The 26,047-nt window shown below is 45.4% G+C and overlaps 1 protein-coding gene across 2 annotated transcripts in view; it reads right to left on the bottom strand.

Moving 5' to 3' along the window:
- OSBPL1A (oxysterol binding protein like 1A) overlaps window positions 1-26,047 on the bottom strand; it is a 249,901-nt gene that overhangs the window by 181,252 nt on the left and 42,602 nt on the right. Inside the window, exons 2-5 of one of the 2 annotated variants that reach the window (XM_073550826.1) lie at window positions 25,009-25,131; window positions 22,655-22,740; window positions 15,878-15,952; window positions 2,900-3,011 (exon numbers count right to left, since the gene is read on the bottom strand). In XM_073550826.1, coding sequence (XP_073406927.1) covers window positions 2,900-3,011; window positions 15,878-15,952; window positions 22,655-22,740; window positions 25,009-25,131 — 396 coding nt within the window. Of the gene's footprint in view, window positions 1-2,899; window positions 3,012-15,877; window positions 15,953-22,654; window positions 22,741-25,008; window positions 25,132-26,047 lie in introns of those variants that run through there. The other variant, XM_073550827.1, reaches the window with a different exon arrangement.

The raw sequence follows: 26,047 nt of genomic DNA on the forward strand, positions 1-26,047 counted from the left end.
GGATCCCGCTGATTCTGAGATTGTTTTTACATGACATATTGTACTTCACGATAGTGGTAAAATTTCTTCGATAAGTCTTGTGTTTATTTATGAAATAAAACGGAAATATGGCGAAAATTTTGAAAATTTTGCAATTTTAAAACTTTAAAGTTTTATGCCCTTAAATCAGAGAGATGTGTCACACATTTCTTAATAAATAACATTTCCCACATGTCCACTTTACATCAGCACAATTTTGGAAGCAAAATTTTTTTTTGTTAGGAAGTTATAGAAGGGTTAAAAGTTGACCAGCGATTTCTCATTTTTACAACAAAATTTACAAAACCATTTTTTTTTTTTTTTTTTTAGGGACCACATCATATTTAAAGTCATTTTGAGGGGTGTACATGACAGAAAATACCCAAAAGTGGCACCATTCTAAAAACTAGACCCCTCAAGGTGCTGAAAACCACATTCAAGAACTTTATTAACCCTTTACGTGCTTCACAGGAACTAAAGCAATGTGGAAGAAAAAAATTAACATTTAACTTTTTTGCAAAAAATTTACTTCAGAACCAATTTTTTTTATTTTCTCAAGTGTTAAAAGAGAAAATCAACCACAACTTTTGTTGTAAAATTTCTCCTGAATACGCCGATACCCCATATGTGGGGATAAACCACTTTTTCAGCACACGGCAGAGCTAGCAAGGGATGGAGCGCCGTTTGACTTTTTCATCGCAGAATTGGCTGAAATTGAGATTAGATGCCATGTTGCGTTCGGAGAGCCCTTAATGTGCCTAAACAGTGGAAACCTCCAATAAGTGACCCCATTTTGGAAACTAGACCCCTTAAGGAACTTATCTAGATGTGTGGTGAGCACTTTGAACCTTCATGTGCTTCACAGAAGATTATAACGTAGAGACGTGAAAATAAAAAATCCATCTTTTACCACAAAAATGATCTTTTCACCCCCAAATTTTTATTTTTACAAGGGTAACAGGAGAAATCATACCCCCACAGATGTTGTGCGATTTGTCCTGAGTACACGGATACCCCATATGTGGGGGGGGAACCACTGTTTGGGTGCATGGGAGAGCTTGGAAGGGAAGGAGTGCCATTTTGGAATGCAGACTTTGATGGAATGGTCTGCGGGCATCATGTTGCGTTTGCAGAGCCCCTGATGGGCCTAAACAGTGGAAACCCCCAACAAGTGACCCCATTTTGGAAACTAGACCCATTAAGGAACTTATCTAGATGTGTGGTGAGCCCTTTGAACCTTCAAGTGCTCCATAGAAGTTTAAAACGTAGAGCCGTGAAAATAAATAGTCTTATTTCCACAAGAGTGATTTTTTAGACCAATTTTTAGACCCCCAAAGTTGGTAAATAGTGGAAATCCCTCAATTCTTACTCCAACCCCAACCCTAATCCCAACCCCAACCCGCACTAACCCTAATCCCAACCCCAACCCGCACTAACCCTAATCCCAACCCCAACCCGCACTAACCCTAGCCCTGCCCCTAGCCCCAACCCCAACCCTCGCCCTACCCCTGCCCCTAGCCCTAGCCCTAATGGAAAACTGAAAAAAAAAATATTTTCTGTATTTTCTTATGTTGGCCTAACTAAGGGGGGTTATGTACTGTTTTTTTTATTTTGATCACTATGATAGTTTATCATAGTGATCAATGAATGAATGGAATCTGCCAGCCGGAGCCTGCAAATTCCCGGCGGGCACACTGCGCATGCGCCCGCCATTTTCTCCGGATCCAAGATGGCGGCGCCCACTGGAGGACGCCGGCGGGACACAGGACCACCGGGAGGGGACCCTGTACCACGTAGAGGTACCGGAGGGGGGATCGGGGACCCTCTTTCTCTCTCCTCTGATGTGCGATCACATCAGAGGAAAAAGAAATTAAATGCAAAATCGCTGCTTTGTTTTTTCTGCGGTCGCCGTTATAGTGTTAATAATGGCGATCGCAAAAGCAGGGTCGGCAAAAAACGACCCAATTCATGTTCTCTGGGGTCTCGACTACCCCCTGCAGCCGAGACCCCAGAAAATCCAACACTGGGGGGCCCTATTTACTTACTCCACAGCGCCGTGAATTCACTGCGCTGTGGTTTAAGTACCCTTAATTACCGCCGTTAAAAAGCATATCGGCGGTCGTTATGGGGTTAAAAAAATTAAATAACATTGTTATACAGCATTGGTCTGCAATCCCTGAATTCCCGCACCTACTTAAATTACCACGAACAAAAGTACATTTTAATCAATAGATCTTGTAATAATAAATTCAACAATTGGATGTGTTTAAAGTTTAAATAAAATGTTCCTGTGCTGAGATAATCTTATAAATGTGCCCCTGCTGTGTACTGTGTAATGGCTGCCTCTGACAGTGCAGGAACATGGTCTGATCATACCACAGCTCCAGTTTTTAAACAATATTTTACCTCAAAGGAATAATCTGCTGTGATCCCCTGCTGTAATGTCTGTACAGTCATTTGCTTCCTACCCCCTGGTCAGTAACTGTGGGTTATCCCACTTGTTCTCTCATGTTCGGCCACAGCTATTACACGGGAAAAAATTTATAAGATTATCTCAGCACAGGAACATTTTTTTAACACATCCAATTGTTGAGCTTATTTTTACTTCAAGTTTGGTTGATTAAAATATACTTTTGTTCGTGGCACAACCCCTTTGGGTTTTTTTTTTGTTCTTTTTTTGGGGAAGGTGGACAGAGTGGTCTGCATCAAAACAATGAATGTCTGATTTTGATTCTAGCCATGGTTTAAAACATGCAAATATAAGTTTATGGTTTTAAAGAGAGAAAAAAAAAAAATAATGGATAGCACTCAGTTGCCATCCCTTGACACACTAGCTCTGTGAAGATCATTAGCAGCATGAAGCAAATAAACTGAACATTACCTTCCAACATGGTTTTAATTTCTTTGTCTTGGGCCACATCGGCAGCGGTCTGACCCTCTCCATTTATCACTGTGGTGTCTGCATTGGACTCCAGCAACAACATCACTAGTTCCTGAAATTAAGACACATTGATAAGTGGCGTAATGATTCATGGTAATCACTGTAAAATCTCTTAAATGGAGCCTTCATTGGGGGTCGCTAGGAGGCGGACACGGCAAAAAAAAAAAAAAAAAAAAAAGTTAGCTCCTCCTCAGCAGTGTACACCCACCAACTGGCACAAAGCTCATCAGTTAGTGAAAAAGCAGTAAGAGAAACAACAATTAACTATATACAGGCTCAAACGAGGAACTCCCGACCACCATATGAAAACCCTGTCATGGGCAGCCCATTCTCCAGACCTGAAACCCATTGAAAACCTCTGGAATGTAATCAAGCGGATGATGGATAATCACAAGCCATCAAAGAACTGCTTAAATTTTTGCGCCAGAAGCAGTGTGAAAGACTGGTGGAAAGCATGCCAAGACGCATGAAAGCGGTTTTTAAAAATCATGGTTATTCCACAAAATATTGATTTCTGAACTCTTCTGGGAGTTAAAATATTAGTATTGTTGTTTCTAAATGATTATGAACTTATTTTCTTTGCATTATTTGAGATCTGAAAGACCTGTTTTTTTTAAAAAAATTTTGACCATTTTTTGTCAGAAAAAAATAGAAAATGTATTGCTTGGAGACATGAAGTTTATAGACAAAAAGAACAATATACATTTTACTGAAAAATATACCTATAAAGAGAAAAGACAGATGGAACATTTGAAAGTGGTCTCTTAATTTTTTCAGTAGGTCTAAAGCAAGGGTGGGTGCTGTGTCCCCCGATGAAGGCTCAAGAATGATTTTACAGCGAGTACCAAAAATCCTTCTTTATCACTTCATTAGGGAACACAGGTAACCATGGGACATCCTAGAGCATTTTTTTTTCTATTTCATTTCTCCTTTAAGAACTTTAATATTGTAAAGCAGTCCCGAGGGAGGGGAGCAGATCGTGCTCAAATCAGGTTGAGAGGCGCACAACCGCAACATGCAGCACCTTTCTACCTAGGCTAGCATCAGCCGAGGCGTAGGTATGGACCCTGCACAATCTTGCAAATGTATGAAGGGACGACCCAGGTAGTGGCTTTGCAAATCTGGGTTGCAGTGGTCTGGTGGCGAACGACCTGGCAAGCCCCCACTGCATGGATGGAGTGAGCCCTCACTCCCGGAGGTTATGGTCTATCCTTAACTCAAACCTCCAGTATAGCCAAACAGATCCAGAAGTCGATAAGACTTGGAGGTGGGGAGTCACCTACGACAACCCTCGGGAATGAGAAACATCTGAAGGATGCAGTCTTTGAAAGCTAGAGATGCAAGGCTCTGACTAGGTCTAGCTGAAGGAGAGACCTTTCCAGTTGATGGACCTGGGACGGAGAGAATGAAGGACGTACAATATCCTCGCTGATATGGAACAGGAAGACAAACCTTAGGAAGGAATGAAGGAACTGGTCATAGGACTAGAAGGAAAGGTGAACGGCACGAGAGCTGCTAATGCCAAGACCCCACTGATGCAAGTGACCAAAAAGGACACCTTTACAGGAGAAAGGAAGACTTGATGTCCTGAATGGCTTCAAAAGAGGGTCCATAAAGAACGTTTAAAACTAGATTAAGGCTCCCACAGATCCACAGAGGCACTGAGGAACACCCTGAATAAAGGTCGTGATTTGGGGGCGAGAGGCCAAAATCCACTGAAATAGAATTGAAAGTGCAGAGACCTGACCCTTGAGAGTACTAAGGGACAAACCAGACTTTAAACCAGACTAAGAATGCCAGGATGAAGGAAGGGAAAAAAAAAAAAGACATGGGAGCTGCGTTTTCTGGTAAAAAAAAGGCAACCCGAGAGGGAGTAGGTGTGGACAGTCTGGGCGTCTCCAGGGTACAAACACAAGAAGGTCGACTAACTCTGCATACCAGGCTCACTAGGATAATAGGATTAACCCAAGATGCCATCAGATCGACATCAAGATTGCCCCACCTTTAACAGATCTGTCTGAACACAGAGGAGTGTGGGACCACTCACCAGAGGAAAGGCCCTGATGGCTTAGGAAGTTTTCAACCCAATTGTCCACACCTGGATTGTTCAACGATTATATCGCTGGCATGTACCGCATGGCCCAAACCAGAATCAATGATACCGCTAACATGATGGACTCGCTGTGTGTCCCGTCATGGTAGTTTATGTATTCTACAGCCGGGGCATTGTCAGATTGAATGCAAACTGGAAGACCCACTGGAAGGTTCTGTCAATGGAGAAGACCGGTAGATGTCACCGATTTCCAGAAGATTGATGGGGAAAGAGGATTCCCAAAAGTTCGACCGACCCGGGACTGTGTGACGAATTAAGACAGCTCCCAATCCAAGGAGACTGGCATCTGTTGTGACGACTTGCCAGTAGAGAGGGAGGAATGATTTCATGTACTGAATGGAGGGGGGGAGAGACTCCACCATGGCAGTGACTGCCTCACTCTGAGAGGCAGCAGGATGGGGTGATTCAGAGACAAGATCTTCTTGTCCCAGGCTGGCATGAGGGCCAGATGGAGGGGGAGGTATGGAACTCTGCGAAAGGGATGGCTTCCATTGCAGCAATTATCTTACCTAAAACTCTCATGCAGAGTCAAAGAGGGCGCAGGGATGGGCGTCATAAAGAACGAATCCCAAGGCAGAGAGCAGAGATCTTTTCTTCTGGAAAAGAAAGTATTGAAAGAGCGGTATCGAACAGCATGACTAGTCGATGGGCTAAAAGAAACCGGGGACTTGGGCTGGGACCTTTGGAGGGCATGAAGAAATATCTGCATGGAGAAGAAAATTCTGTTTTGTAGCTTGTGGTAATCTACAAAAGACAAAGAAGAAGATGGCCACGCACCCTGAGACGATTCCCGTCATGCAGAAGAGAAGCTATTGGAATGGGACCATAAAGGCTTGGTAGAGCAACACTTTGGACACAATGCCGGGTGGATTTGAAGGGCGCCTTCTTTCTCTACCACTGGGAAGGAGACTGGCATCACCGGGAGGAGGTCCTGGTGGTGGGGGAGAAATGATGAAAGGGGCAACACTCGAGAACTTCTCCTGGTGAATGTACATTTTGGCTTAGGCTGGGGAAGAGAGGTACACTTACCACTGGTGGTGTCCGAGATAAGCTGATCCAGCTTAGACCTGAAGAGTCGTGATACCTGGAAGAGGAGGTAGGTAGGTGACTTTTTGGTTGCCGAATCCACATTAAATGCCTTGAGCCAGAGTATCCTGCGAATGGCTACAATATTGCTAGAGACACAGGAGGAAATATGTAGCGGCATCAAAAAAGACGCAGCTAGAAAACATGTCCCTGGATGGGTAATCTGGTCCACAAGGTCAGCTAGCTCATCTGGTGAGACCACTGATAAGATGACCTGCAGAATCAGTTTTGCCCAGGCAGAAACAGACTCTGCTAAGATGCCCTGCCGAAGGAGATTTGCCCAGGCAGAAGCAGACTTGGCTACCCATGTGAAAGTGATGGCAGGACAGAGAGGTGACAGCAGCATCAAAGGCGGACTTGGCCAATTCTTCGATCTGTCAGTGGAATCCTTGTGAGAGGAACCATCAGGGAACGATAGAGTGTTGGCAGACAGGCGTGAGACTGACAGATTCACGGTTGGGAAGGTTGACCATTTCCTGAGAAGTTCAGACCCGAAGGAATACAAGATGTCTGCCTGTTTTCTGTTCTTGAAGCGCTTTTGCAAGTGCTCCCACTGTTTGGTAAAGATTACCTCAAATTCCTTGTGGCTGGAAAACAACCGGGGAAGGCATTTTGACTTTTGAACGAGAGTGATCCTGAGGGATACACTCCCAGTCCTTAATATTGAGGGTCTGATTGACCTCAGAGTTGAGACTATCGACCATATCCTGAATTTTAGACGTTTGGTCAGTATACAGATCCGATTCTTACTCGGAAGCAAGATAAGACTCCGGGGTCGCCAACAGGAGAGGAGTAGGATACCAAGGTCATGCTGGAGGACGAGGAAATGGAATGTGTCCGCTTCTTGGACCTTATCCTTGACCTGTCATGCTGATGGTGGCAGGTGGGTGCCTGTGACTCGTCCTGAGAAACGATCGCGGCACTGGTGGCAACTGAAAGGTTAATTAAACGTTCAAGGACTGGTAACAGGGACATGGATACCTTGATGAGGTCAGTTATTGAGAAATAGCAACAAACCATCTGGGGGGAAGGGAAATGCTCTCATCCCTGGCAGTGGCTCCTGTGATGCTTGCATTGTGGAAGGGCTGCAATTCAGACAAAGCCGAGGCCTGACCTGCGAATGACTTCTCTTTACACAGGCGTAAGGAGTAATTGTATATGAGACCGGAACGACACTCCATAGGTATGTGCATATGGAGAGACTTGGGGCTAAGAGGGGCTTCAAACAAAAAAAAAAAACAGCCTGGACAGAGCCTATCTGGTCCTGGAAGTGGAATCACCAGCTGTACTCATGTTGGTGGAGAAAGCAGGACTGGCAGGTAGCAACACTTTGAAGCTGCAATACAGCGGAAGCAAATGAGAAAGAAGTGGCAGGGATTAGAACAGACGCACTGAATAGCCCGCACTGTGAGGAAAAGAAAAAAAAACACTCCCACAGGAAGGAAAGGGCGCACGAGTACTCAAGCACTGGTTGGCTGGTGCGTGCGAGGGGGGCAAATACAGGGGAAAGGGAGGTCTAAGACGATGGGGAGTAAATTTTTGGTCGGAACATCGGTGCATATAAAACAATGCATGTTGGTACCGAGATAGAAGCTGCAGATTCCTATATCCCTCTAGATTACTGTCTGGACAAGGTCCCGACTCCATCTTCTAGATCCAGGACGGCATCAGGAGCCCCCCAGGTGAGGAGGGGGGCTACTCGAAAAAAAAGTCCTCCTTCCTGCACCGTAGTGATCCCGGACGGTGCAGAAGATTGTCAACCCTGGGGAGCGGAGGGTTACGGAGGAATGACCACTGCCTTCCTCCCTGCCCACTCAGAAGAGAGGGCTGGGGTGGGGAACAGGCAAGGAATGATAACCACAAGCCACCTTGAGACATGCTTGAAGTGTCAAGGGGTAAGGGCCTGCCTCGCAGACCAGAGAGAGTACGATGTGGACACACTTCTCTCTGTCGCTTATTTTGAGAAATCAGGGTGAGAAGTTACACCCTGCTGCCCTAAAGAGAAGAATCTGAAAAACAAAGGGAAAATATTAATAAAACACAATAAGGTAACCTAAGGAGAAAAAGAACGGATCTGCGAACTGATACAGGTCTGCCTCCTACTGACAAAGATAAAACTGTCGAGCTTTGTCCCAGTTGGTAGGTGTACCCTGCTGAGGAGGAGCATACTCTTTTTTGCCACCTAGCGATGGCAGCATACACCCATGTTCCTTGTGTCCCCCAATGAAGCGATAAAAATTACCAGTATATCCCTTGCTGTTGATATATTGTTTGTGGTCATTACTTAAAGGGAATCTGTCACTCCTTTTTTGAGATATCATATACCGTAATGATATCATTCAATTGTGTGTCACATAAGGATTCTCTTAGTACTTTTGCTTCCCCCTGACCCCGCACCTTTCATGCATAAATACCTTGTTTATATCTGTTCAGATGTATGTAAACTGCCGCTGTCCTGTCCGCTGGGTGGGGCTTATTCAACTGCCCCCCCCTCCCTGTCTTGCTCTACGCATTTCTTCTTGTGTAGAGCAAGACAGGGAGGGGGGGAGCAGGTGAATAAGCCCCGCCCAGCGGACCGGACTGTGGCAGTTTACATACATCTGAACCGATATAAAAATAGGTATTAGACCTACCGGTAATGAGGTTTCCAGGAATCCATCCTGACAGCATCATGGAGGACGTCCCCCTCCTCCTTACAGGGACAGGAAAAGCACACGAGAGGTTAAAAGGTCATGTCCCACCCCCTCTCCCTCAGTGATTTAACAAGTACCACAATGTGGATAATGCAAGTAACACTTTAATGAAACAATCATATTACAGCATATGACAAGAAATAATCATAAGATAACAAATAGGGAGGGAACTACCCGTGCTGTCAGGATGGACTCCTGGAAACATCATTACCGGTAGGTCTAATACCTATCTTCCAGGACGTCCACTTGACAGCACCATGGAGAGTACCAAAGCACCTCCTCAGGGTGAGATTACCGCCTGGAGAACTTTTCTCCCAAATGCGGTCCGTTGACCAGATAACACATCAAGCTTATAGTGCTTACAGAATGTATTAAGATTGGCCCAGGTTGCTGCTCTACAGATTTGATCGACCGAGGCCCCCACCCGTTCGGCCCATGAGGCCGATACTGCCCTCGTAGAGTGGGCCTTTACGGAATTTGGCGGACTGGCGCCTTCGGCTTGGTAGGCGTCAGAGATTACTGAGGTAATCCATTGTGCGATGGACACCTTAGAGGCTTTTTTCCCCTTATTTTTACCCCCAAAAAGGATGAACAGATTTGGGTCAATGCGCCAACTATTGGTGGCCTTAAGATAGTCTAGGACTGCGTGCCTCATATCCAGTGAGTGAAGACTCTTCCTTTTTATTACAGGGATTATCGCAGAAAGATGGTAACACTATCTCCTGGTTTATATTTTTAGAAGAGGCTACCTTTGGGATAAATGCCGGATCCAGTCTTAAGATTATACAGTCGTCTCTTATCTGGAGATATGGGTCCTTAGTGGACAGGGCCTGGATCTCCCCTATTCTTTTGGCCGTAGTAATAGCTACCAGGAAGGCTGTATTACGGGTAAGAGAAGAGATTGTTATTTTCTTGCTGGGGGCGTAGGGGTCTGTACAGAGAAACATTAGTACCAGGCCCAGGTCCCAAGGCGGGGTGAGCTGCCTAATCGTGGGGCGCAGACGCTGCGTGGCTCTTATGAATCTTATTACCCAGGGATGGGAAGCTAACTGGTAATCGAAGAAGGCACTCAAGGCCGAAATCTGGACTTTTAGAGTGCTGGGCTTAAGGCCTTTATTAAACCCTGACTGCAAAAAGTTTAGTATGCTAGGGAGGTCAGGGGTGCCTGCCACGAGATCGGACCTGCCACCCTCCAGACAGAATCTTTTCCATATCTTTCGATAGATTGCGGATGTCACCGGCTTTCTACTGGCCTGTAGGGTGGATATGACCTGATCCGACAACCCCTTTGCCTTCAGAAAGTCCCTCTCAGGATCCAAGCCGATAGGTGGAGTCTTGCTGGGTTCGGGTGGTGGATCGGGCCCTGGTGAATGATGTCCTTCCACAGGGGTAGTTCGACTGGATTTCCTACTGCCATGGCTCCTATCAGGGAAAACCAGCTTCTCCTCGGCCAGTATGGGACGATCAACATCACTCTTGCTTGGTCCTCGCGTATCTTCCTGAGCACTGCCGGTATGAGAGTCAGTGGTGGGAACGCATAAGAGAGGGGTTCTCCCCAAGTCTGGCTCAGGGCATCTACGGCCTCCGGATGGTCCGCCGAATTCAAGGAGTAGAATCTGGGAACCTTTGCGTTCTTTCAGCGTGCGAATAGATCTATACTGGGGGTCCCCCAACGCTGACAGATATGGTAGAAGATTTCCCCGTTCAGTTCCCACTCTGTCGGGTGGATCTGTCGTCCGCTCAAGTAGTCTGCTACTTCGTTCTGGGAACCTTCTAAGTGCACTGCGGTTACTGATCGGACTGTTCGTTCTGCCCAAGCGAATATTCTTCCCGCCAGGGCCTGCAGTGGTTGATGTCTGGGCCCTCCCTGGTGCTTCAGGAATGCCACTGCCGTTACACTGTCGGATAATATGCGAACGTGACGATTCCTTAGTACCGCCTGGTTTCGCCGCAGCGCTTCCCAGACCGCGTAGAGCTCTCTGAAATTGGAGGATCTGGTCCTGATGTCTACCGGCCATCTTCCCTGGAAGATCTTCCCTTCTATGTGGGCTCCCCATCCTCACGTACTGGCGTCTGTGGTGACTATCACGTATGGAGAGGTTATCTATAGTACGCCCACCTGAAGGTTTCTGGGCTGTGTCCACCACTGTAAGGACTCTTTCACCCGTTCTGGCAGTCATAGGGGTTTGTCGAGCGACGTCTGCCTTCTGTCCCACTTTGCGAGGATCTCCCTCTGTAATGATCTCGAGTGGAACTGCGCCCATCGGACACATGGCATGCAGGCCGTCATGAGGCCCAAAACTTCCATTGCCTCTCTTATGGAGCCTTGCCACTCCAACAGGTCTCCGACCCTGGCCTGAATAGTTTTCGGCTTCCTCTCGGGTAGCAGGGATATTCTGCTGGCCGAGTCTAGAAGGACTCCAAGGAATACTTTCTTTGTCTCTGGCCTGAGGTCCGACTTCGTCCAATTGATCACCCAGCCAAGGAAATCCATTACGGTCGTTGCTCTGTTTCTGTCTCGAATGAGCGCTTCTTCTGACCTTGCCACCAGTAGGAAGTCGTCTAGATATGGAATGATCACGATACCTTGATCCCTCAGGTAGGCTACCATCTCCACCACCAGCTTTGTAAAGCTTCTGGGAGCTGAAGCTAACCCAAATGGAAGGCACTGAAACTGGAAGTGGCAGGTCCGGGCTAGTAAACCGTCCGCAAACCTTAGTAGCCTCTGGGATGAGGGATGGATAGGGACCTGATACTATGCCATCTTTAGGTCTAGGGTGCACATAACTGCGTCCCTGTCTATTAGTAGTATTGCGGATCGGATTGATTCCATCCGGAATCTCTTGTACCTGACCAAGGCATTTAGTGGTTTCAGGTTTATGATGGTACGAGCCTCGCCGGATGGTTTTGCGATCGAGAACAGGGAAGAGTAATGCCCTCTTCCTCTTTCCGTCGGGGGAACTGGTACTATAACTTGAGTTGACCATGTCCTGAACATCCGTCCACATTGCGGAGTCCGCCAGGACAACGGTGCGGGCAACATATCTGTCGGGGGGAGGAGAGTAGAGCTCTATACTGTAGCCCTCCGCGATGGTTCTGAGGACCCACTGATTGTGGGTGATTCGGGACCAGTTTGCTGCGAAGTGGCGCAGTCTCCCCCCAATACCTATGGCGTCATTGCCTCCAAGATCTGGATGTTGATGTGAACAGGGAACCCTTGTTCCTCCCACCTTGGCTGTAGGAGCTCCTATAGGAGCCTTTATTGGACCTAGCCTGACCCCTGAAGTCCGTCTGTCGCCTAGAGAAGGAGCCTCTCCGAAAAGACTGGGGCCGCTTGGGTTTTTCCTCTGGGAACCCTTTATTTTTATCGGACACTTGCTCTAGAATGTTATCTAGGGCTGGAACAAATACCCTCAGGCCCGAGAAGGGGATAGCGCATAGCTTTGTTTTAGAGGTGTTATCTCCCGACCAGGATTTAAGCCAGACTGCTCTTCGGGCTGCATTAGAGAGGGAGCTGTTTCTGGCTGCAAACCTCACTGACTCCGCCGGCGTATCCGATAGGAACGCCGTGGCCGATTTCATAAGGGGAAGTGATGCTAGGATGTCTGATCTAGGGGTCTTGTTGGTTAGGTGGTCCTTCAACTGCCCCATCCACAAAAACATAGACCTGGCCACCGTGGTGGCTGCTATGTTGGCCCTAATAAGAGCCACCGACATCTCCCATGTTCTTTTTAACAAGACGTCCGCCTTCCTATCCATCAGGTCTCGGAGACTTGACGAGTCCTCAAATGGGATGGCCGTCTTCTTGGTAACCTTGGCTACTGGAACATCTATTTTAGGGACTTTGTCCCATGCCCGTGTTTCCTCGGGATCAAAAGGCAGTCTATTCTTAAAGTCTCGGGAGAGCATCAACCGACGTTCTGCCTCTTTCCACTCCTTCTGGACCATCGTCTTGATGTGCTCACTTACGGGGAACACGACCTGTCTCCGAGCCACCAGTCCTCCAATCATTAAGTCCTGTCTGGACTGCGGTTTAGGGATTTCCTCCATTGGCATAGTATTTCTGACTGCCTGGACCAACTCGTCCGTGTCCTCCAGTCTGAACAGGTACTTCCTGCCCTGGTCCTGTCTATCCCCCGGGATCTCGCCTTCTTCCTCCTGATCTGAATCACGGAAGTCGGACTCCTCGCTACGGCTTGCTTCCGAAACTGGATCTGCTTCCCACCTTGGGCGCTTGTGGCTCGGCCCTGAGCTGGGGGACTGACGTCATGCGAGGCTGGCTCTAGCGGCCTGGACTTCCTCCCTTATCAATTATCTCATCTCGGAAAGGAGAGATGGTTGTTCCTCGCGTATGACCCTAGAGTTACAGGGCCCGCATACGGTCTTGTTATAGGTGTCTGGCAGCTTCACCCTGCATACGGGATATCGGACCGACTTGGAGGTGGCTTTAGCCGGGTCCTTCACCCCAGAGGGGGATTCTGCTGGGGTTCCCTTATCCTAGTAATACAAGATGGGGTAACCGTCTCAGTCCCAGGCTACAGAAATGGGTGTGGGGAGGGTGGTCTGCACCGGGTGCACGTACCCCTCCACCTGCCGAAGCGTTTTCTTCCATCCTGCGCGATCTGTGCTTCCAGAGCGATGTGGGCCTCTGGAGCGCGCGCTGGAATTCAAACCCGGCGTGCGACGTCACCGGACATGACGCGGAACTCTCCCGATAGGCCGTCTCCTTCCACTTCCTGCCCGGGCTGCGCCTGCGTACGACCGCGCTGATCTGCCGCCGGTGCCCGCTTGGCCAGCCGCCTGCGGGGAGCCGACCTCCGCCTGCTATGGCGGACTGCTGGAGCCGCAGCCTGCGCCGACCGCGCTGTTTCTCTGTCGGTGCCCGCCCGGCCAGCCGCCTACGGGGAGCCGACCTTCGCCTGCTATGGCGGTGTATCCTGGAGCAGAGAGCCTCCCACAGGGAGGAACGGCTCCCTCCAGGAGTGTCGTCCTGCTCCTGGCCTTTGGAGCAGAGGGACTCCCCCTCGGGGAGTTTCGGCCCCGGGACCTCTTGACAGGGGAAGGATTGGACTGGCCGCACGATCCCCTGATCCCCTCCGGTAAGTTCACAGCAGTCTCTCCTGTGTCCCTCCGTGCAGGGACAGGAAAAACACTGAGGGAGAGGGGGTGGGACATGACCTTTTAACTTCTCGTGTGCTTTTCCTGTCCCTGTAAGGAGGAGGGGGGGAGACGTCCTCCATGGTGCTGTCAGGTGGACGTCCTGGAAAAAGGTATTTATGCATGAAAGGTGCGGGGTCAGGGGGAAGCAAAAGTACTAAGAGAATCCTTATATGACACACAATTGAATTATATTATATGATATCTCAAAAAAGGGGCGACAGATTCCCTTTAACAGGTACAAAATGTATTTAGAATATCTCAATATTTTTCAGTTGATTTCCAATAAGTAAAAAACTCAAATAAAAAGCAGTTTGTAAAACCATCCACAGACTATGTCCTTTGACACCTGATATTGAAGATAGTTTTAAGACAATAGACATTTGAACAGTCTAAAGGCCCCGTTACACATAACGATGTCCCAGCGATCCCACCAACGAACCGACATGATGGGATCGCTGGGACATCGTTAGACAGCCCCTCCAGCGATCAGGACCAGCGACGCTGGTTTCTAATGTAAACATCGGGTATCCAAGAGCCGCGTGACTCCTGGATACCCGATGTTTACATTAGAAACCAGCGTCGCTGATCTCTCGCTGCCACACGCAGCGATGCGTGCTGGCCAGCGGGAGACCAGCGATCGAAAAACAGCCCAGGCCTATCGAGCACGATCAGCGATACCCAGCAAGGGGGGGGGGGGGGGTCGGTCGCTGATCACCGTCACACATAGCGATCTCGCTGGCGAGATCGCTGTGGCGTCACAAAATCAGCGATCTCGCTAGCGAGATCGCTGTGTGTGACGGGGCCTTTAAGCACACCTGAGCAAAGTGCGGCCTGCAGACCTGGCTGTTCCAGAGGGCCGCACCTGTCCTCCCCAGCACAACCACCCACTGTCACTGTTGCCAAATTTGCGGTGAATGAATTGGTGGAGGAGCCACCGACCCCTTTTTCCACCAATCAGTATGTGAAACAGCTGACATGATAATGCATTTGGTGTTTGTTGTTTTTTTTCCACGAGTATGGGATGTTTGGCTGGTCATGGATGGGGGGGGATGGGTCTCATTTGTGGGTATGAACAACATTTTGCAATGGTTATTCTTGCCTACTCATTTTTTAGTCCCTTAGTTTAATGTATGGTTTAATTTTACATTTTGACAACTCAAACTTCTATGCACATGATACTAAAATTGTTTATTTTTTTTATTTGGGAAAATGGGACAGTTTTAAACTTTTATACTTTTTGTAACACTTTTTATATATATTTAAAATCAGTTTTACTTTATTTTTAGGAAATACAACTGTTCGTTAAACTTGATGGACCGAGGTCTTTTTTCAACCTATGTAACGTTCATAACAAGTGTCGCTTGTCAGATCAGAGCTAGCTATGGCTGCTGACAATAGTGGTAGGTGCCACCAATGTCTGGAAGGGATTAAGCTAATATTTGAACATCGGCTTTCAAACAATGAATGTGGGAGGTCCCCTCTTAAGAACACTAAAGTGGATACTTATAAACATGTGATGAATGGCCATGCACATACTTGATGAATAGGGGCTATGGGGCCACTATCCTTCCCATTGGAGGGATTCAAGTCATGTAACCAGTCACCAAAAAGCCTGAAATGGCATAGCCATGTGAGACCCTCTTGAAGGCTTCCTTTATATCCTTATTGAGTTTATAGGGCTTTCCAATGTTGTAGGGAAACCAGAGTGCTGTAAAGTTCCCTTTAAACAGCAGCAGACAACAATGCAATGTCTGAATCCAAATTCATAGATTCTGGCTGCTGCAGTAAAACCATCATTTCCCGCATTAGCATGACCCTTCACCTGTCGTAATAATGTGAGGTATAGAAACAAAGCATGCTTTTCACCTTACGTCCAGTGAAGGCGGCTCGGTGTAAAGGTGTGTCCCCCATGTCATTCAAAACATTGACGTCAGCTCCTGCCTGTAAAGAATAAGGAGGAGAGTCACAAACACTTGATAAATTGGTTATTTTTTTTTTTACATGAAAGGAAAACAAATGATGATTAAATTCCTCAAATACTTATGAAGGTTTGTGCACGTGTCCATATTTTTGGTCAGAATGAGGTCCAACAAAACATTGGTCAATGTTATGCTATGGCGTTGTACACATGTCAAGCGCTTTTTCCATGGACCACGCAGAGGAAAAAAAAAATTGCTGCATACCAGAGTTTGGTCTGATATTCGGATCATACTCAACAATGCAAGTCAATGAGTGCGTGGAAACCATCGGACTCCACTCGAAATCGGATTGCACTCAGAGGCCATCAAAGACTGACAGAATGGAGGGGAGACATTTTTTCTCCATTTTCACCTCATCCGAGGGAATCAGATGAAACTATACTCATACCCTGCAGCACCCAGAAAAAAATCCAATAAAGCCACAATTTAAAAATGCCAAATATACTTTATTAGACAAAACAATCAATAGATAAACAAATAAATGTATATATATGATACTAGAATAAAACATTGACTACCACAAAAAGAACCAACGGTGGTGACCTGGATAGAGTATAACTGTATATATATATTTGACTCAAAACATCTACATATCAGTATCTCCATAAGGAAATATCCTAGTAGGGCCATGTCACACTGGATGTGCTAATGGAGTAATATTTGACAACGAAATATATTGGTGGTATAGAGTAATAGATATATACAGCTTAATATCCTCAGATGTCAATATAAATAAATGGCTCAGCCCCACACCCGCAGCAGAATAGTGTGTGAATAAAAATATATATTTGACTCAAAGACGATTACAAGTAAATGGATAAAGCATTTCAATGCAAAACGCGCATTGGGTGTGGTGGGTGCCTGGATTAATTTGACCCTTTCAGGTAATATATATAACTCTCTCTTTGTGGGTGTGGGACTGTGCCATTTACTTGTATTGACATCTGAGGATATTAAGCTGTACATATCTATTACTGTATACCACCAATATATTTCGTTGTCAAATATTACCCCATTAGCACATCCATTGTGACATGGCCCTACTAGGATATCACGTTATGGAGATACTGATATGTAATTGTTTTTGAGTCAAATATATATATACGACTGCTGCGTTCTGCAAACGACTTTCGACTAACCTCTGCACTAATCCGTACCTCCCACTCCCGACTCCAAGACTTCTCCCGCGCTGCGCCAATCCTCTGGAATGCTCTACCCCAAGAAATTAGGACTATCCACAATTTGCATAGTTTCAGGCGCTCCCTCAAAACACATTTGTTCAGAGCGGCCTATTACGTTCACTAATCACAGACATTCTATGTGTAAGTGTGCGTGTGTAGCCCATTCACTATCTCCATCCATCCCTCACTCCCTCAAGATGGCTGGACCATCACTGTAAATACACACCTGTACTCTGTATCTCCCCTACCTCATTGTAGATTGCAAGCTCTCACGAGCAGGGTCGTTTTATTTTGCTTTATTTATTGTATTGTTAACGTTGTTACTTATGACTTATGTTTGGAACTGTTAAACTCTAAAGCGCTGCGGAATATGTTGGCGCTATATAAAGATTATTATTATTATTATTATATACAGTTATACTGTATCCAGGTTTCCCACCGTTGGTTATTTTTGTGGTGTTCATTGGTTTATTCTAGTATCATATATATACACATTTCTATGTTTTTATCTATTGATTGTTTTGTCTAATAAAGTATATTTGGCATTTTTAAATTGTGGCTTTATTGGATTTTTTCTGGGTGCGGTGTATTGATTTTTTTTTTACTATAGGTGCATTTATACTCGTACTCTGATCAAACTCTGATGGGGGTGTGATTTGCATAATAGACTCAATTCTCTAGGATGAAAGTACACACGATTGTCTGCACTTAGACCAAGAAAAACTTAGAACGCCAAATTCCATTCATTGCTCCACACAGCCACAGCGATTGGTGGTGTAAAAGAACTGCTCCTTTCTACTTTACATCTCTTCATAACTTAGGGTAGTAATAACCAAGCACTATGCAGGGGTTTCGCCAATTAGTGGCTTGGTCAGGAGCAAGCTCAGACTGGTCCACTGGAAAACTGGCAAATCCTCCGGTGGGCATGTCTGTTTGAACACTCTCCATATTGTTTGCTAGTAAGCTCTGCTCCCAGATCATCATATAGACTGACTTCTAAAATGAGAAAAGGAAGGATGGCCAAATGCAGATTTATAATTAAAAAAAAAACCCACTCTTCAAGCTTCATTTAGTATCAATTGCTTTAAAATACACATATTTGTGATGGCAGAGCCACCCAGAGTGCCTGCATGTCTGCCTGAGAGATTATATGGGTGTAGTATATACGTGTCATTGTGTAAGCACTACTATTACTTCTCTATATGCCTGGACAAGGAAATCCTGAAACTTTATATTTATCTCTAACTACTCATGATTTTTCACTGCAGATTTATACAATGTATTACAGTACCAGTATTGTGCATGAGGAGATTTCACAAAATTTTATATACATGCTGCAGAGAAATCTCTGGTGTAAATTGACAAACGCTACAAATTAAAAATCTGATTTCACTTTTTAAATGCAAGGGGTAAATGTGCAGCAAAATCCAGAGGAGAGAAGCTATTAAAGCCAGTGTTTTTATCCCCAAAGTGGCTGCACATCCAGTTGGAAGAATGTCTCAAGTGGGGTACCACAGGGCTCTGTCCTGGGCCCTGTATTGTTCAACATCTTTATCAATGATTTAGATGAAGGAATTGAGGTTAAACTGATTAAATTTGCTGATGACACAAAGCTAGGAGGGATAGCTAATACTAGAGAAGAGAGAGAGAGGATTCAAAAAGATTTAAATAAACTGGAGAAGTGGGCAGCAACTAACAGAATGGTTTTTAACAGGGAGAAATGCAAAGTACTACATCTGGGCAATAAAAATGAAAAAAGCATATATAGAATAGGAGGAATAGGGCTAAGTGACAGCACATGTGAAAAAGACTTGGGTATACCAATAGATCACAGACTGAATATGAGTCAACAGTGTGATGCAGCAGCAAAAAAAGGAAAAGCAATTCTTGGATGTATTAACAGAAGCATACAGTCTAGATCACGTGAAGTCATTATTTCCCTCTACTCCTCTTTGGTCAGACCTCATCTGGAATATTGTGTCCAGTTTTGGGCACCACATTTTAAAAAAGACATCAACAAACTGGAGCAAGTTCAGAAAAGAGCGACCAGAATGGTGACCGGTCTGCAAACCCTGTCTTATGAGGAAAGGTTGCAGGATTTGGGAAAGTTTAGTTTGCAAAAGAGAAGACTGAGAGGAGACTTAATAGCTGTCTACAAATATCTAAAGGGCTGTCACATTGTAGAAGGATCAACTTTATTCTCATTTGCACAAGGAAAGACTAGAAGCAATGGGATGAAACTGAATGGGAGGAGACACAGATTAGATATTAGAAAAAACTTTTTGACAGTTAGAGTGATCAATGAGTGGAACAGGCTGCCACGAGAAGTGGTGAGTTCTCCTTCAATGGAAGTCTTCAAACAGAGACTGGACAGACATCTGACTGGGATGATTTAGCGAATCCTGATTTGAGCAGGGGGTTGGACCAGATGGCCCAGGAGGTCCCTTCCAACTCTACGATTCTATGATTCTATGATTCTCTGCAGATTTCTTTTAAGCAGGAAGTGGTTTGAGAAATAAGAAATTAATTCTCACCCATGTCCTTTTAAACTAAAAAGAGCATTTGTGGGCAACCCAAGGGGAAAGGGATATGGTCACTCATTTTCTTTATAAACTTTTTTCTATTTCATGCGAAATAAACTAATAAAGAGCTAAACAAAACTTAAGTGGACTTTCTATTTGTCCTGCCATCAAGACTCCGACTCCCCCCAAATATTAAACAGGTTCCCCATTTTAAAAAGAGGTTAAGTATGATGTAAAAATATAAACAAAACAAGCAAAAACCAAAACCGACCAGGAGTCCATGCTGATGACAAAATTTATTAGTGTTACAGGAGATTAATACCGTAACAAAAAAAGAATCAACGTACAGAGTAAAAAGATTAAAGGGCACTACTATCCAGAATATACAATCACAGTACAACGATGTGTTGAAAAAAAATCTAAAAGTCACAATAATATATGACAAAAAACACATACAGATTGCACACATAGTGTAAACAAATAAAAAAAATAATTAAAATGTGCATGTGTAAGCACAAATTGCAGTGTAATCACTAACAATGTGAAAAAAGTAAAGTGCGAGTGTAAAAGACACCAGTAGGTGTCATTAAGTATACAGCCTGTACATTTGAACAAAAGACACCAGTAGGTGTCAGTAAGTGTGTAACATGCACATCTACACCAGAGCAAAAGAACATAAAGTGAAAGTAAAAGATGTTATAATTGTGAGTGTCCAAAGTACAATAAATAAAGTGATATGCTCCTGGTCACCTGGATATGCGCCCTCCCCAACGCGTGTTTTCGGCATGCTGCCTTCATCGGGGGGGGTGCCAATAGGAGGGTGACCGGTATAAATATAGCTAGGAGCCAATGAAAGTGAAAGATGTAATGCTCCAACCAATGGGATTAAAATGGGCGTATTAATGAATGTCATGGTGCCAACCAGAGAATGTAGACTTAGTGTATTAATGCGCATGGCCAGAAATAAGCAGAGCATAGTATAAGCACAATTATCGGGCACAAGCTCAACCGTGCATGACAGAAAACAAATATACGGCATACAAGGTTATCTGACGCTGCCTAGGCGTCCATGGTAACAGGAACACAGTACATCGTTGTAATGTGATTTCATATTCTGGATAGTAGTGCCTTTTAATCTTTTTACTCTGTACATTGATTCTTTTTTAATTATTAATCTCCTGTAATACTAATACATTTTGTCATCAGTGTGGACTCATGGTCGGTTTTGGTTTTTGCATGTTTTGTTGATTAATTTTCCGACTGTCCAGTTGCCCTTTATTTGTCCTTTGTCAGCCAGCAGATATACCACTTGGTCTCTTGACTTACTGTGATCTCGATATACAATTTACTTGCTGTGTTCTGAATTGTTATCCCCTTTGGTGTTTTGGTTTATTGTAAAAATATAAAGTACGGCATACTACCCCTACCTATCCCCTGCTGCTCCATTACTCAATAATACATCCCAGTATTAGCTGATCCCCATCTGCAGTACAGTACCAATCAGCAGACACAAACAGGGGCCAGTGGTGAGAGCGCACACCGACAATGTGTGAGCAGTGCAAGGCTGGGCTCCTGCAATGTCAGTGTGCGCGCTCATTGCTGGCTCCTATCTAAAGCAGCCACTCCATATTAGGGCTCATGCAGAAGACCATATTACTTGGACGAGTGATATCCATTTTGACAGATAGCACTAATCCCCATGTTATTCAATGAGGCAGTACAATTTATCTCTTCTGACCAACTGGTCAGAGGCAAAAAAAAAAAAAAAGAAAAGAAAATTGCAGCGTGCACGATTTGCCTCCGATAATTGGATGGCACTCACCGATTCAAGTTTATGGGTCTGTGAAAAACATTGGACCGTACGCAGATGACATCCGAATGCAGTCCAATTTTCACAAATAGACTGAATAGAGCAATTTTTTTTCTCTTCACTTCTGAGAGAATCTGATCAGAGTATCAGAATAATTGAGTTGATTTTCTCGGTTGGAGAACTTCGTGTCGTGTGACCACAGCTTTACACTGCAGACAGGAGCCAATAATGACAGTGTACACTGACACCAAGTCCGGAGAGGCGCCCCCCCCCCCCGCAGCGCCGCCATCGAGGGCCCCCCCGCAGCGCCGTCGTCGAGAGGGGCACCGCCGTCGAGAGGGCCCCCCCCAGCAGCGCCGCCAAGAGGGCCCCCCCCCCAGCAGCGCCACCGTCGAGAGGGCCCCCCCCCCAGCAGCGCCACCGTCGAGAGGGCCCCCCCCCCCAGCAGCGCCACCGTCGAGAGGGCCCCCCCCCCCCCCAGCAGCGCCACCGTCGAGAGGGCCCCCCCCCCCCCCAGCAGCGCCACCGTCGAGAGGGCCCCCCCCCCCCCCCCAGCAGCGCCACCGTCGAGAGGGCCCCCCCCCCAGCAGCGCCACCGTCGAGGTGCAAAGCGGATGATCGAATTCAGGCTTGAGCGCTGGCAAATCAAAGCATGACGAAGTGCTCAGTTTGCAAACTGAGGGGGTTTTTTACGGTGGACTGAGCCCTTGCCACACCAAGGGTGCAATGTAGCATCTATGAATTTCCATCCAAAATAACGCCAATATTTTTTCTAGCAACCAAATCACTAAAGTCTTTACTACAAGCATGATTTTTAGAAGTCCCTACATACCTGTATAAGTGGATTAATTAGTTTCTTGACAGAGAAACTATTTAACTGGAAACAGTCAATGCAGCTCATAGAAACTTATCAGATCACAGCTTTTAGGTTCCTACACTGGCAAAATAAAATGATTTTTGCTTCACAATATTTATGCATGAGGCTCGATAATATTGCCCCAGCAAACCTGGTAGTATACGTCATTGCTGTTAAATATAGGTCTTTTATTAGGAGTGTTAAACCTAGCTGGTTATTTTGAAAAATTGCTGGGTTGGTTTCCCCATAAAGCTCATGTCATAATATATATTTTACTGGAAATATTTAGGCTAACCTTTAATAACTCTTCCACCACGTCCCTGTGTCCAAAATAACAGGCAAGATGAAGAGGCGTCCATCCCATATTAGACTTACTTTTACCTAGAAACAAGAGATTTATTTACACCATAATGAGTAGGATATCTAGACACACCAATGCAACAGTACAGGATGAGCAATGTATCTACAATGTGACCATTGACTGGCTGCAGCGGTCATAGGATCCCCACAGGAAATGTGAACAAGGAGACCAGGGGGGATACTGGCAGCAGTGTGGAGTAATGGCATAGTACAAAACAATCATTACATCACTGCTGCAGCCATAATGAAAACCCGGCGGGAGCCACAGAGAGGAGACACTGGCTGGAGGGGCCGGAAGTTTATCATTTTTCTCCCAAATCAGGCATTTGGACATTAGCTGTAAACCAGAGCACCCTTTAAAAAGGTTGTCTCCTGCAAAAGCCCAACTCAGGGCTATGTGTGTTAACAAGGCATGTTTCATAGAAAGGCAATAAAGCGATGTTAATGTCAGAGAACCGTCCATCTCTCAATGTAATCCTACCATTGTCCTGAAGCTGCAAACTGAACGTTGAATTAAGCCACCTCATGTGAAAAATGGAGCGTCAGCGGTTTATAGGTTAAAAGAAAACACAAGTCCATTGAGTTCAACATATAGCTTTAACCTAGGGCTGGGCTATTGTGCCTAAAATTAAAATCTCAAATTTCGAAAAAAAAAAAAAAAAAAAGATTAAACTCGATTTTCATTATTTTTGCCATTTGCCATTTTCTTTATTATTTTTTACAGAAATACATTAATGCAATTACGAGCACAGAATTTCTTAATGATTACAGATTATCAGCGTTGTCCCTAGATGCGGTGTAGTGGATACGTCACCATCACACAGCTTACAGCATACAGGATAACATATGACTAAGGCTATGTGCCCACGTATGCAGAAAATTTCTCCTTCAGAAACGGACTCCTTCCCAGAAAACGCGCATTTTATTTCCGCTCAAAAAACGCGCGTTTTTTATGCGTTTTTTTCCGCACGTCTTCTGGACTCAGGAAATAGCTAAAAACGTGGACTTTTCCGCAAAATTAATGAGCATGCTGGTTTTTTACCGCAAAGTGTTTCCTATGCGGGAAAAAAACACATCCATTGGCACAAGAAGGCCAAAATGCATTAAGGCTGTGTGCACACGCTGCGGATTCGGTGCGGATTCAACCGCGCGGATTTTGTAGAATCCGCAGGTGAAACCGCAGGTCAAAATACCTGCGGTTTTACCTGCGGATTGCTCTGCGGTTTTGCCCTGCGGTTTTTCATCTCCTCAATAGAGGAGATGGCAAACCGCAGGAGAATCCGCAGAAAGAATTGACATGTCAATTCTTTCTGCGGATTGAAAAGCGCAGATAATCCGCGTGGAAAATTCCGCACCGTCTGCATTGCGGTTTTTGATTCCCATAGGGAATCATGGTACTGTACACCGCAGCAAAGACTGCTGCGGGTCCTCAGCGGCCAAAACCGCTGCGGAACCGCAGCAAAATCCGCAGCGTGTGCACACAGCCTGACATGAATGGGATGCTTATTTTAAGCATTTTTGAAGCTGTTTGATCCCGATAAACGCTTAAAAAATGCTTAAAAAATGCATAAGTGGGCACACAGCCTAATATGGAATACTAAGCTTACAGGCATCAGGATAATATGTGATTGTATATATTACACTATGACTATGGGCATAGGATATTATACCAGTCACATATTAACCTGTGTATGACATCAGATGTTTGTGCATATAGTATACTACATAATACATAAAGTATACAGATTAGTATAGGATATACTGTGACTACAGACATCATATACAGGATAACAATATATACCATGTCTATGTTATGTACAGTATATATTATACTATGAGTACAGAATATCAGACGTCACACCAGTCACATTAGCCTGTATATACCATCTGATGTCTGTGTACACAGTATATTACCTACAGTATGCAGATATGTGACTGGTATACGATATACTGACTACAGGATGACATGTGACTATTACATGTGATATTCTACAGTCAATGGATAATATGCAATGCGTCACATACACAGGATGAAACATGTTCTGCTGCTCATAGTAGAATATATCACATTATCCTGTAATAAGGTTTGTCAGGCAATGCCTGCATGTTCTGTGGCTAACCGCTGTGAGTGTTGCTACCCGAGCACCCACGATACTCAGCGCATACTCCAGCCCCAGAGGAAAACGCCAGTAACGAGCATTTGCGCTCATCACTATTACATACACAGCTGTTTCTTAGGAAGATTGATGACAACATAAAACAATCTATTAGAGCCGCCTTCTTTATTACCTTTGCAATCCAGGTTAACGGTAACGTGTCCTTTTTTGTAGCTTGCTAGAAGGGTTCGGACTCCATCTAGGTTTCCATTTCGGGCATCATGGAGAAGCTGCTCTTCAGATTCACCGTTTATATCTGAGTGGAAAGGTGACAGATTACTCATCGTGGCAGAAGAGTTATCAGAGATACTCTGCCTTAAAGAGTAAGGGTATGTGCACACGGTGCGTTTTGTCCCAAAAATGGAGGCAAAAGAAGCCAATTTATCTCATAACATATATTACAAAATTGCTTATTTTCATGTGTAGTACAGATTTATGTAATAAATCATTAAAAAACAAGTGTTCTGGTAAGTGCCCACAATCAGGAACTGCTGCGGGTTTGATGCCGCGTCTTTATGCAACGTCAATCTCTCAGTGGCCGGATGTTACAGCACAGTGGATGGGAATTCTAGAAATCCCATGTCCATTATGCGTCCATACTCACCCGTGGACACGGACATGCGGCGCGTCTATCCAGTCGCTACTTCCGCATAAGAAATTTCACCAACAGAATGTATTTAATGCTGTAAATCTGCCTGGTTCAGCGAACACATGCGGGATCACCTCCATTCAATAGAAGGCAGCGCCTTGGATGCAGCAAACATACACTACGACTAAAGAGCTGCAACTTCTGGTTTGTGGACACGCATCCTTACTCTTTCAACCCTTTATGACCTTGGACGTACTATTCCGTCCAGGTGCCCTGGGCCCCTATGACCCTGGACGGAATAGTATGTCATACGCGATCAGCGCGCTCACAGGGGAGAGCGTGGCAGATCGCGGCCGGGTGACAGCTGATTCTCACAGCTGACACCCGGCACTAAGTGCCAGAACCGGTCACGGACTGCTCCCGCCACTTTAACCACCGGCACATGGCGATCAAACATGATCACAACTTTCTGGGAGCAGTTAGAGGGACTGTCAGCTGTGACAGCCCCTCTGCCTTTAGATCGGAGACTCCGCGGCATTATGCGGGGTCCCGATCGCTGCCATGGTAACCTGATGTCGTCATG

This window comes from Dendrobates tinctorius, unplaced genomic scaffold (assembly GCF_039654945.1).
Source record: "Dendrobates tinctorius isolate UK_male_01 unplaced genomic scaffold, ASM3965494v1 ptg000171l, whole genome shotgun sequence".
NCBI lineage: Eukaryota > Metazoa > Chordata > Amphibia > Anura > Dendrobatidae > Dendrobates > Dendrobates tinctorius.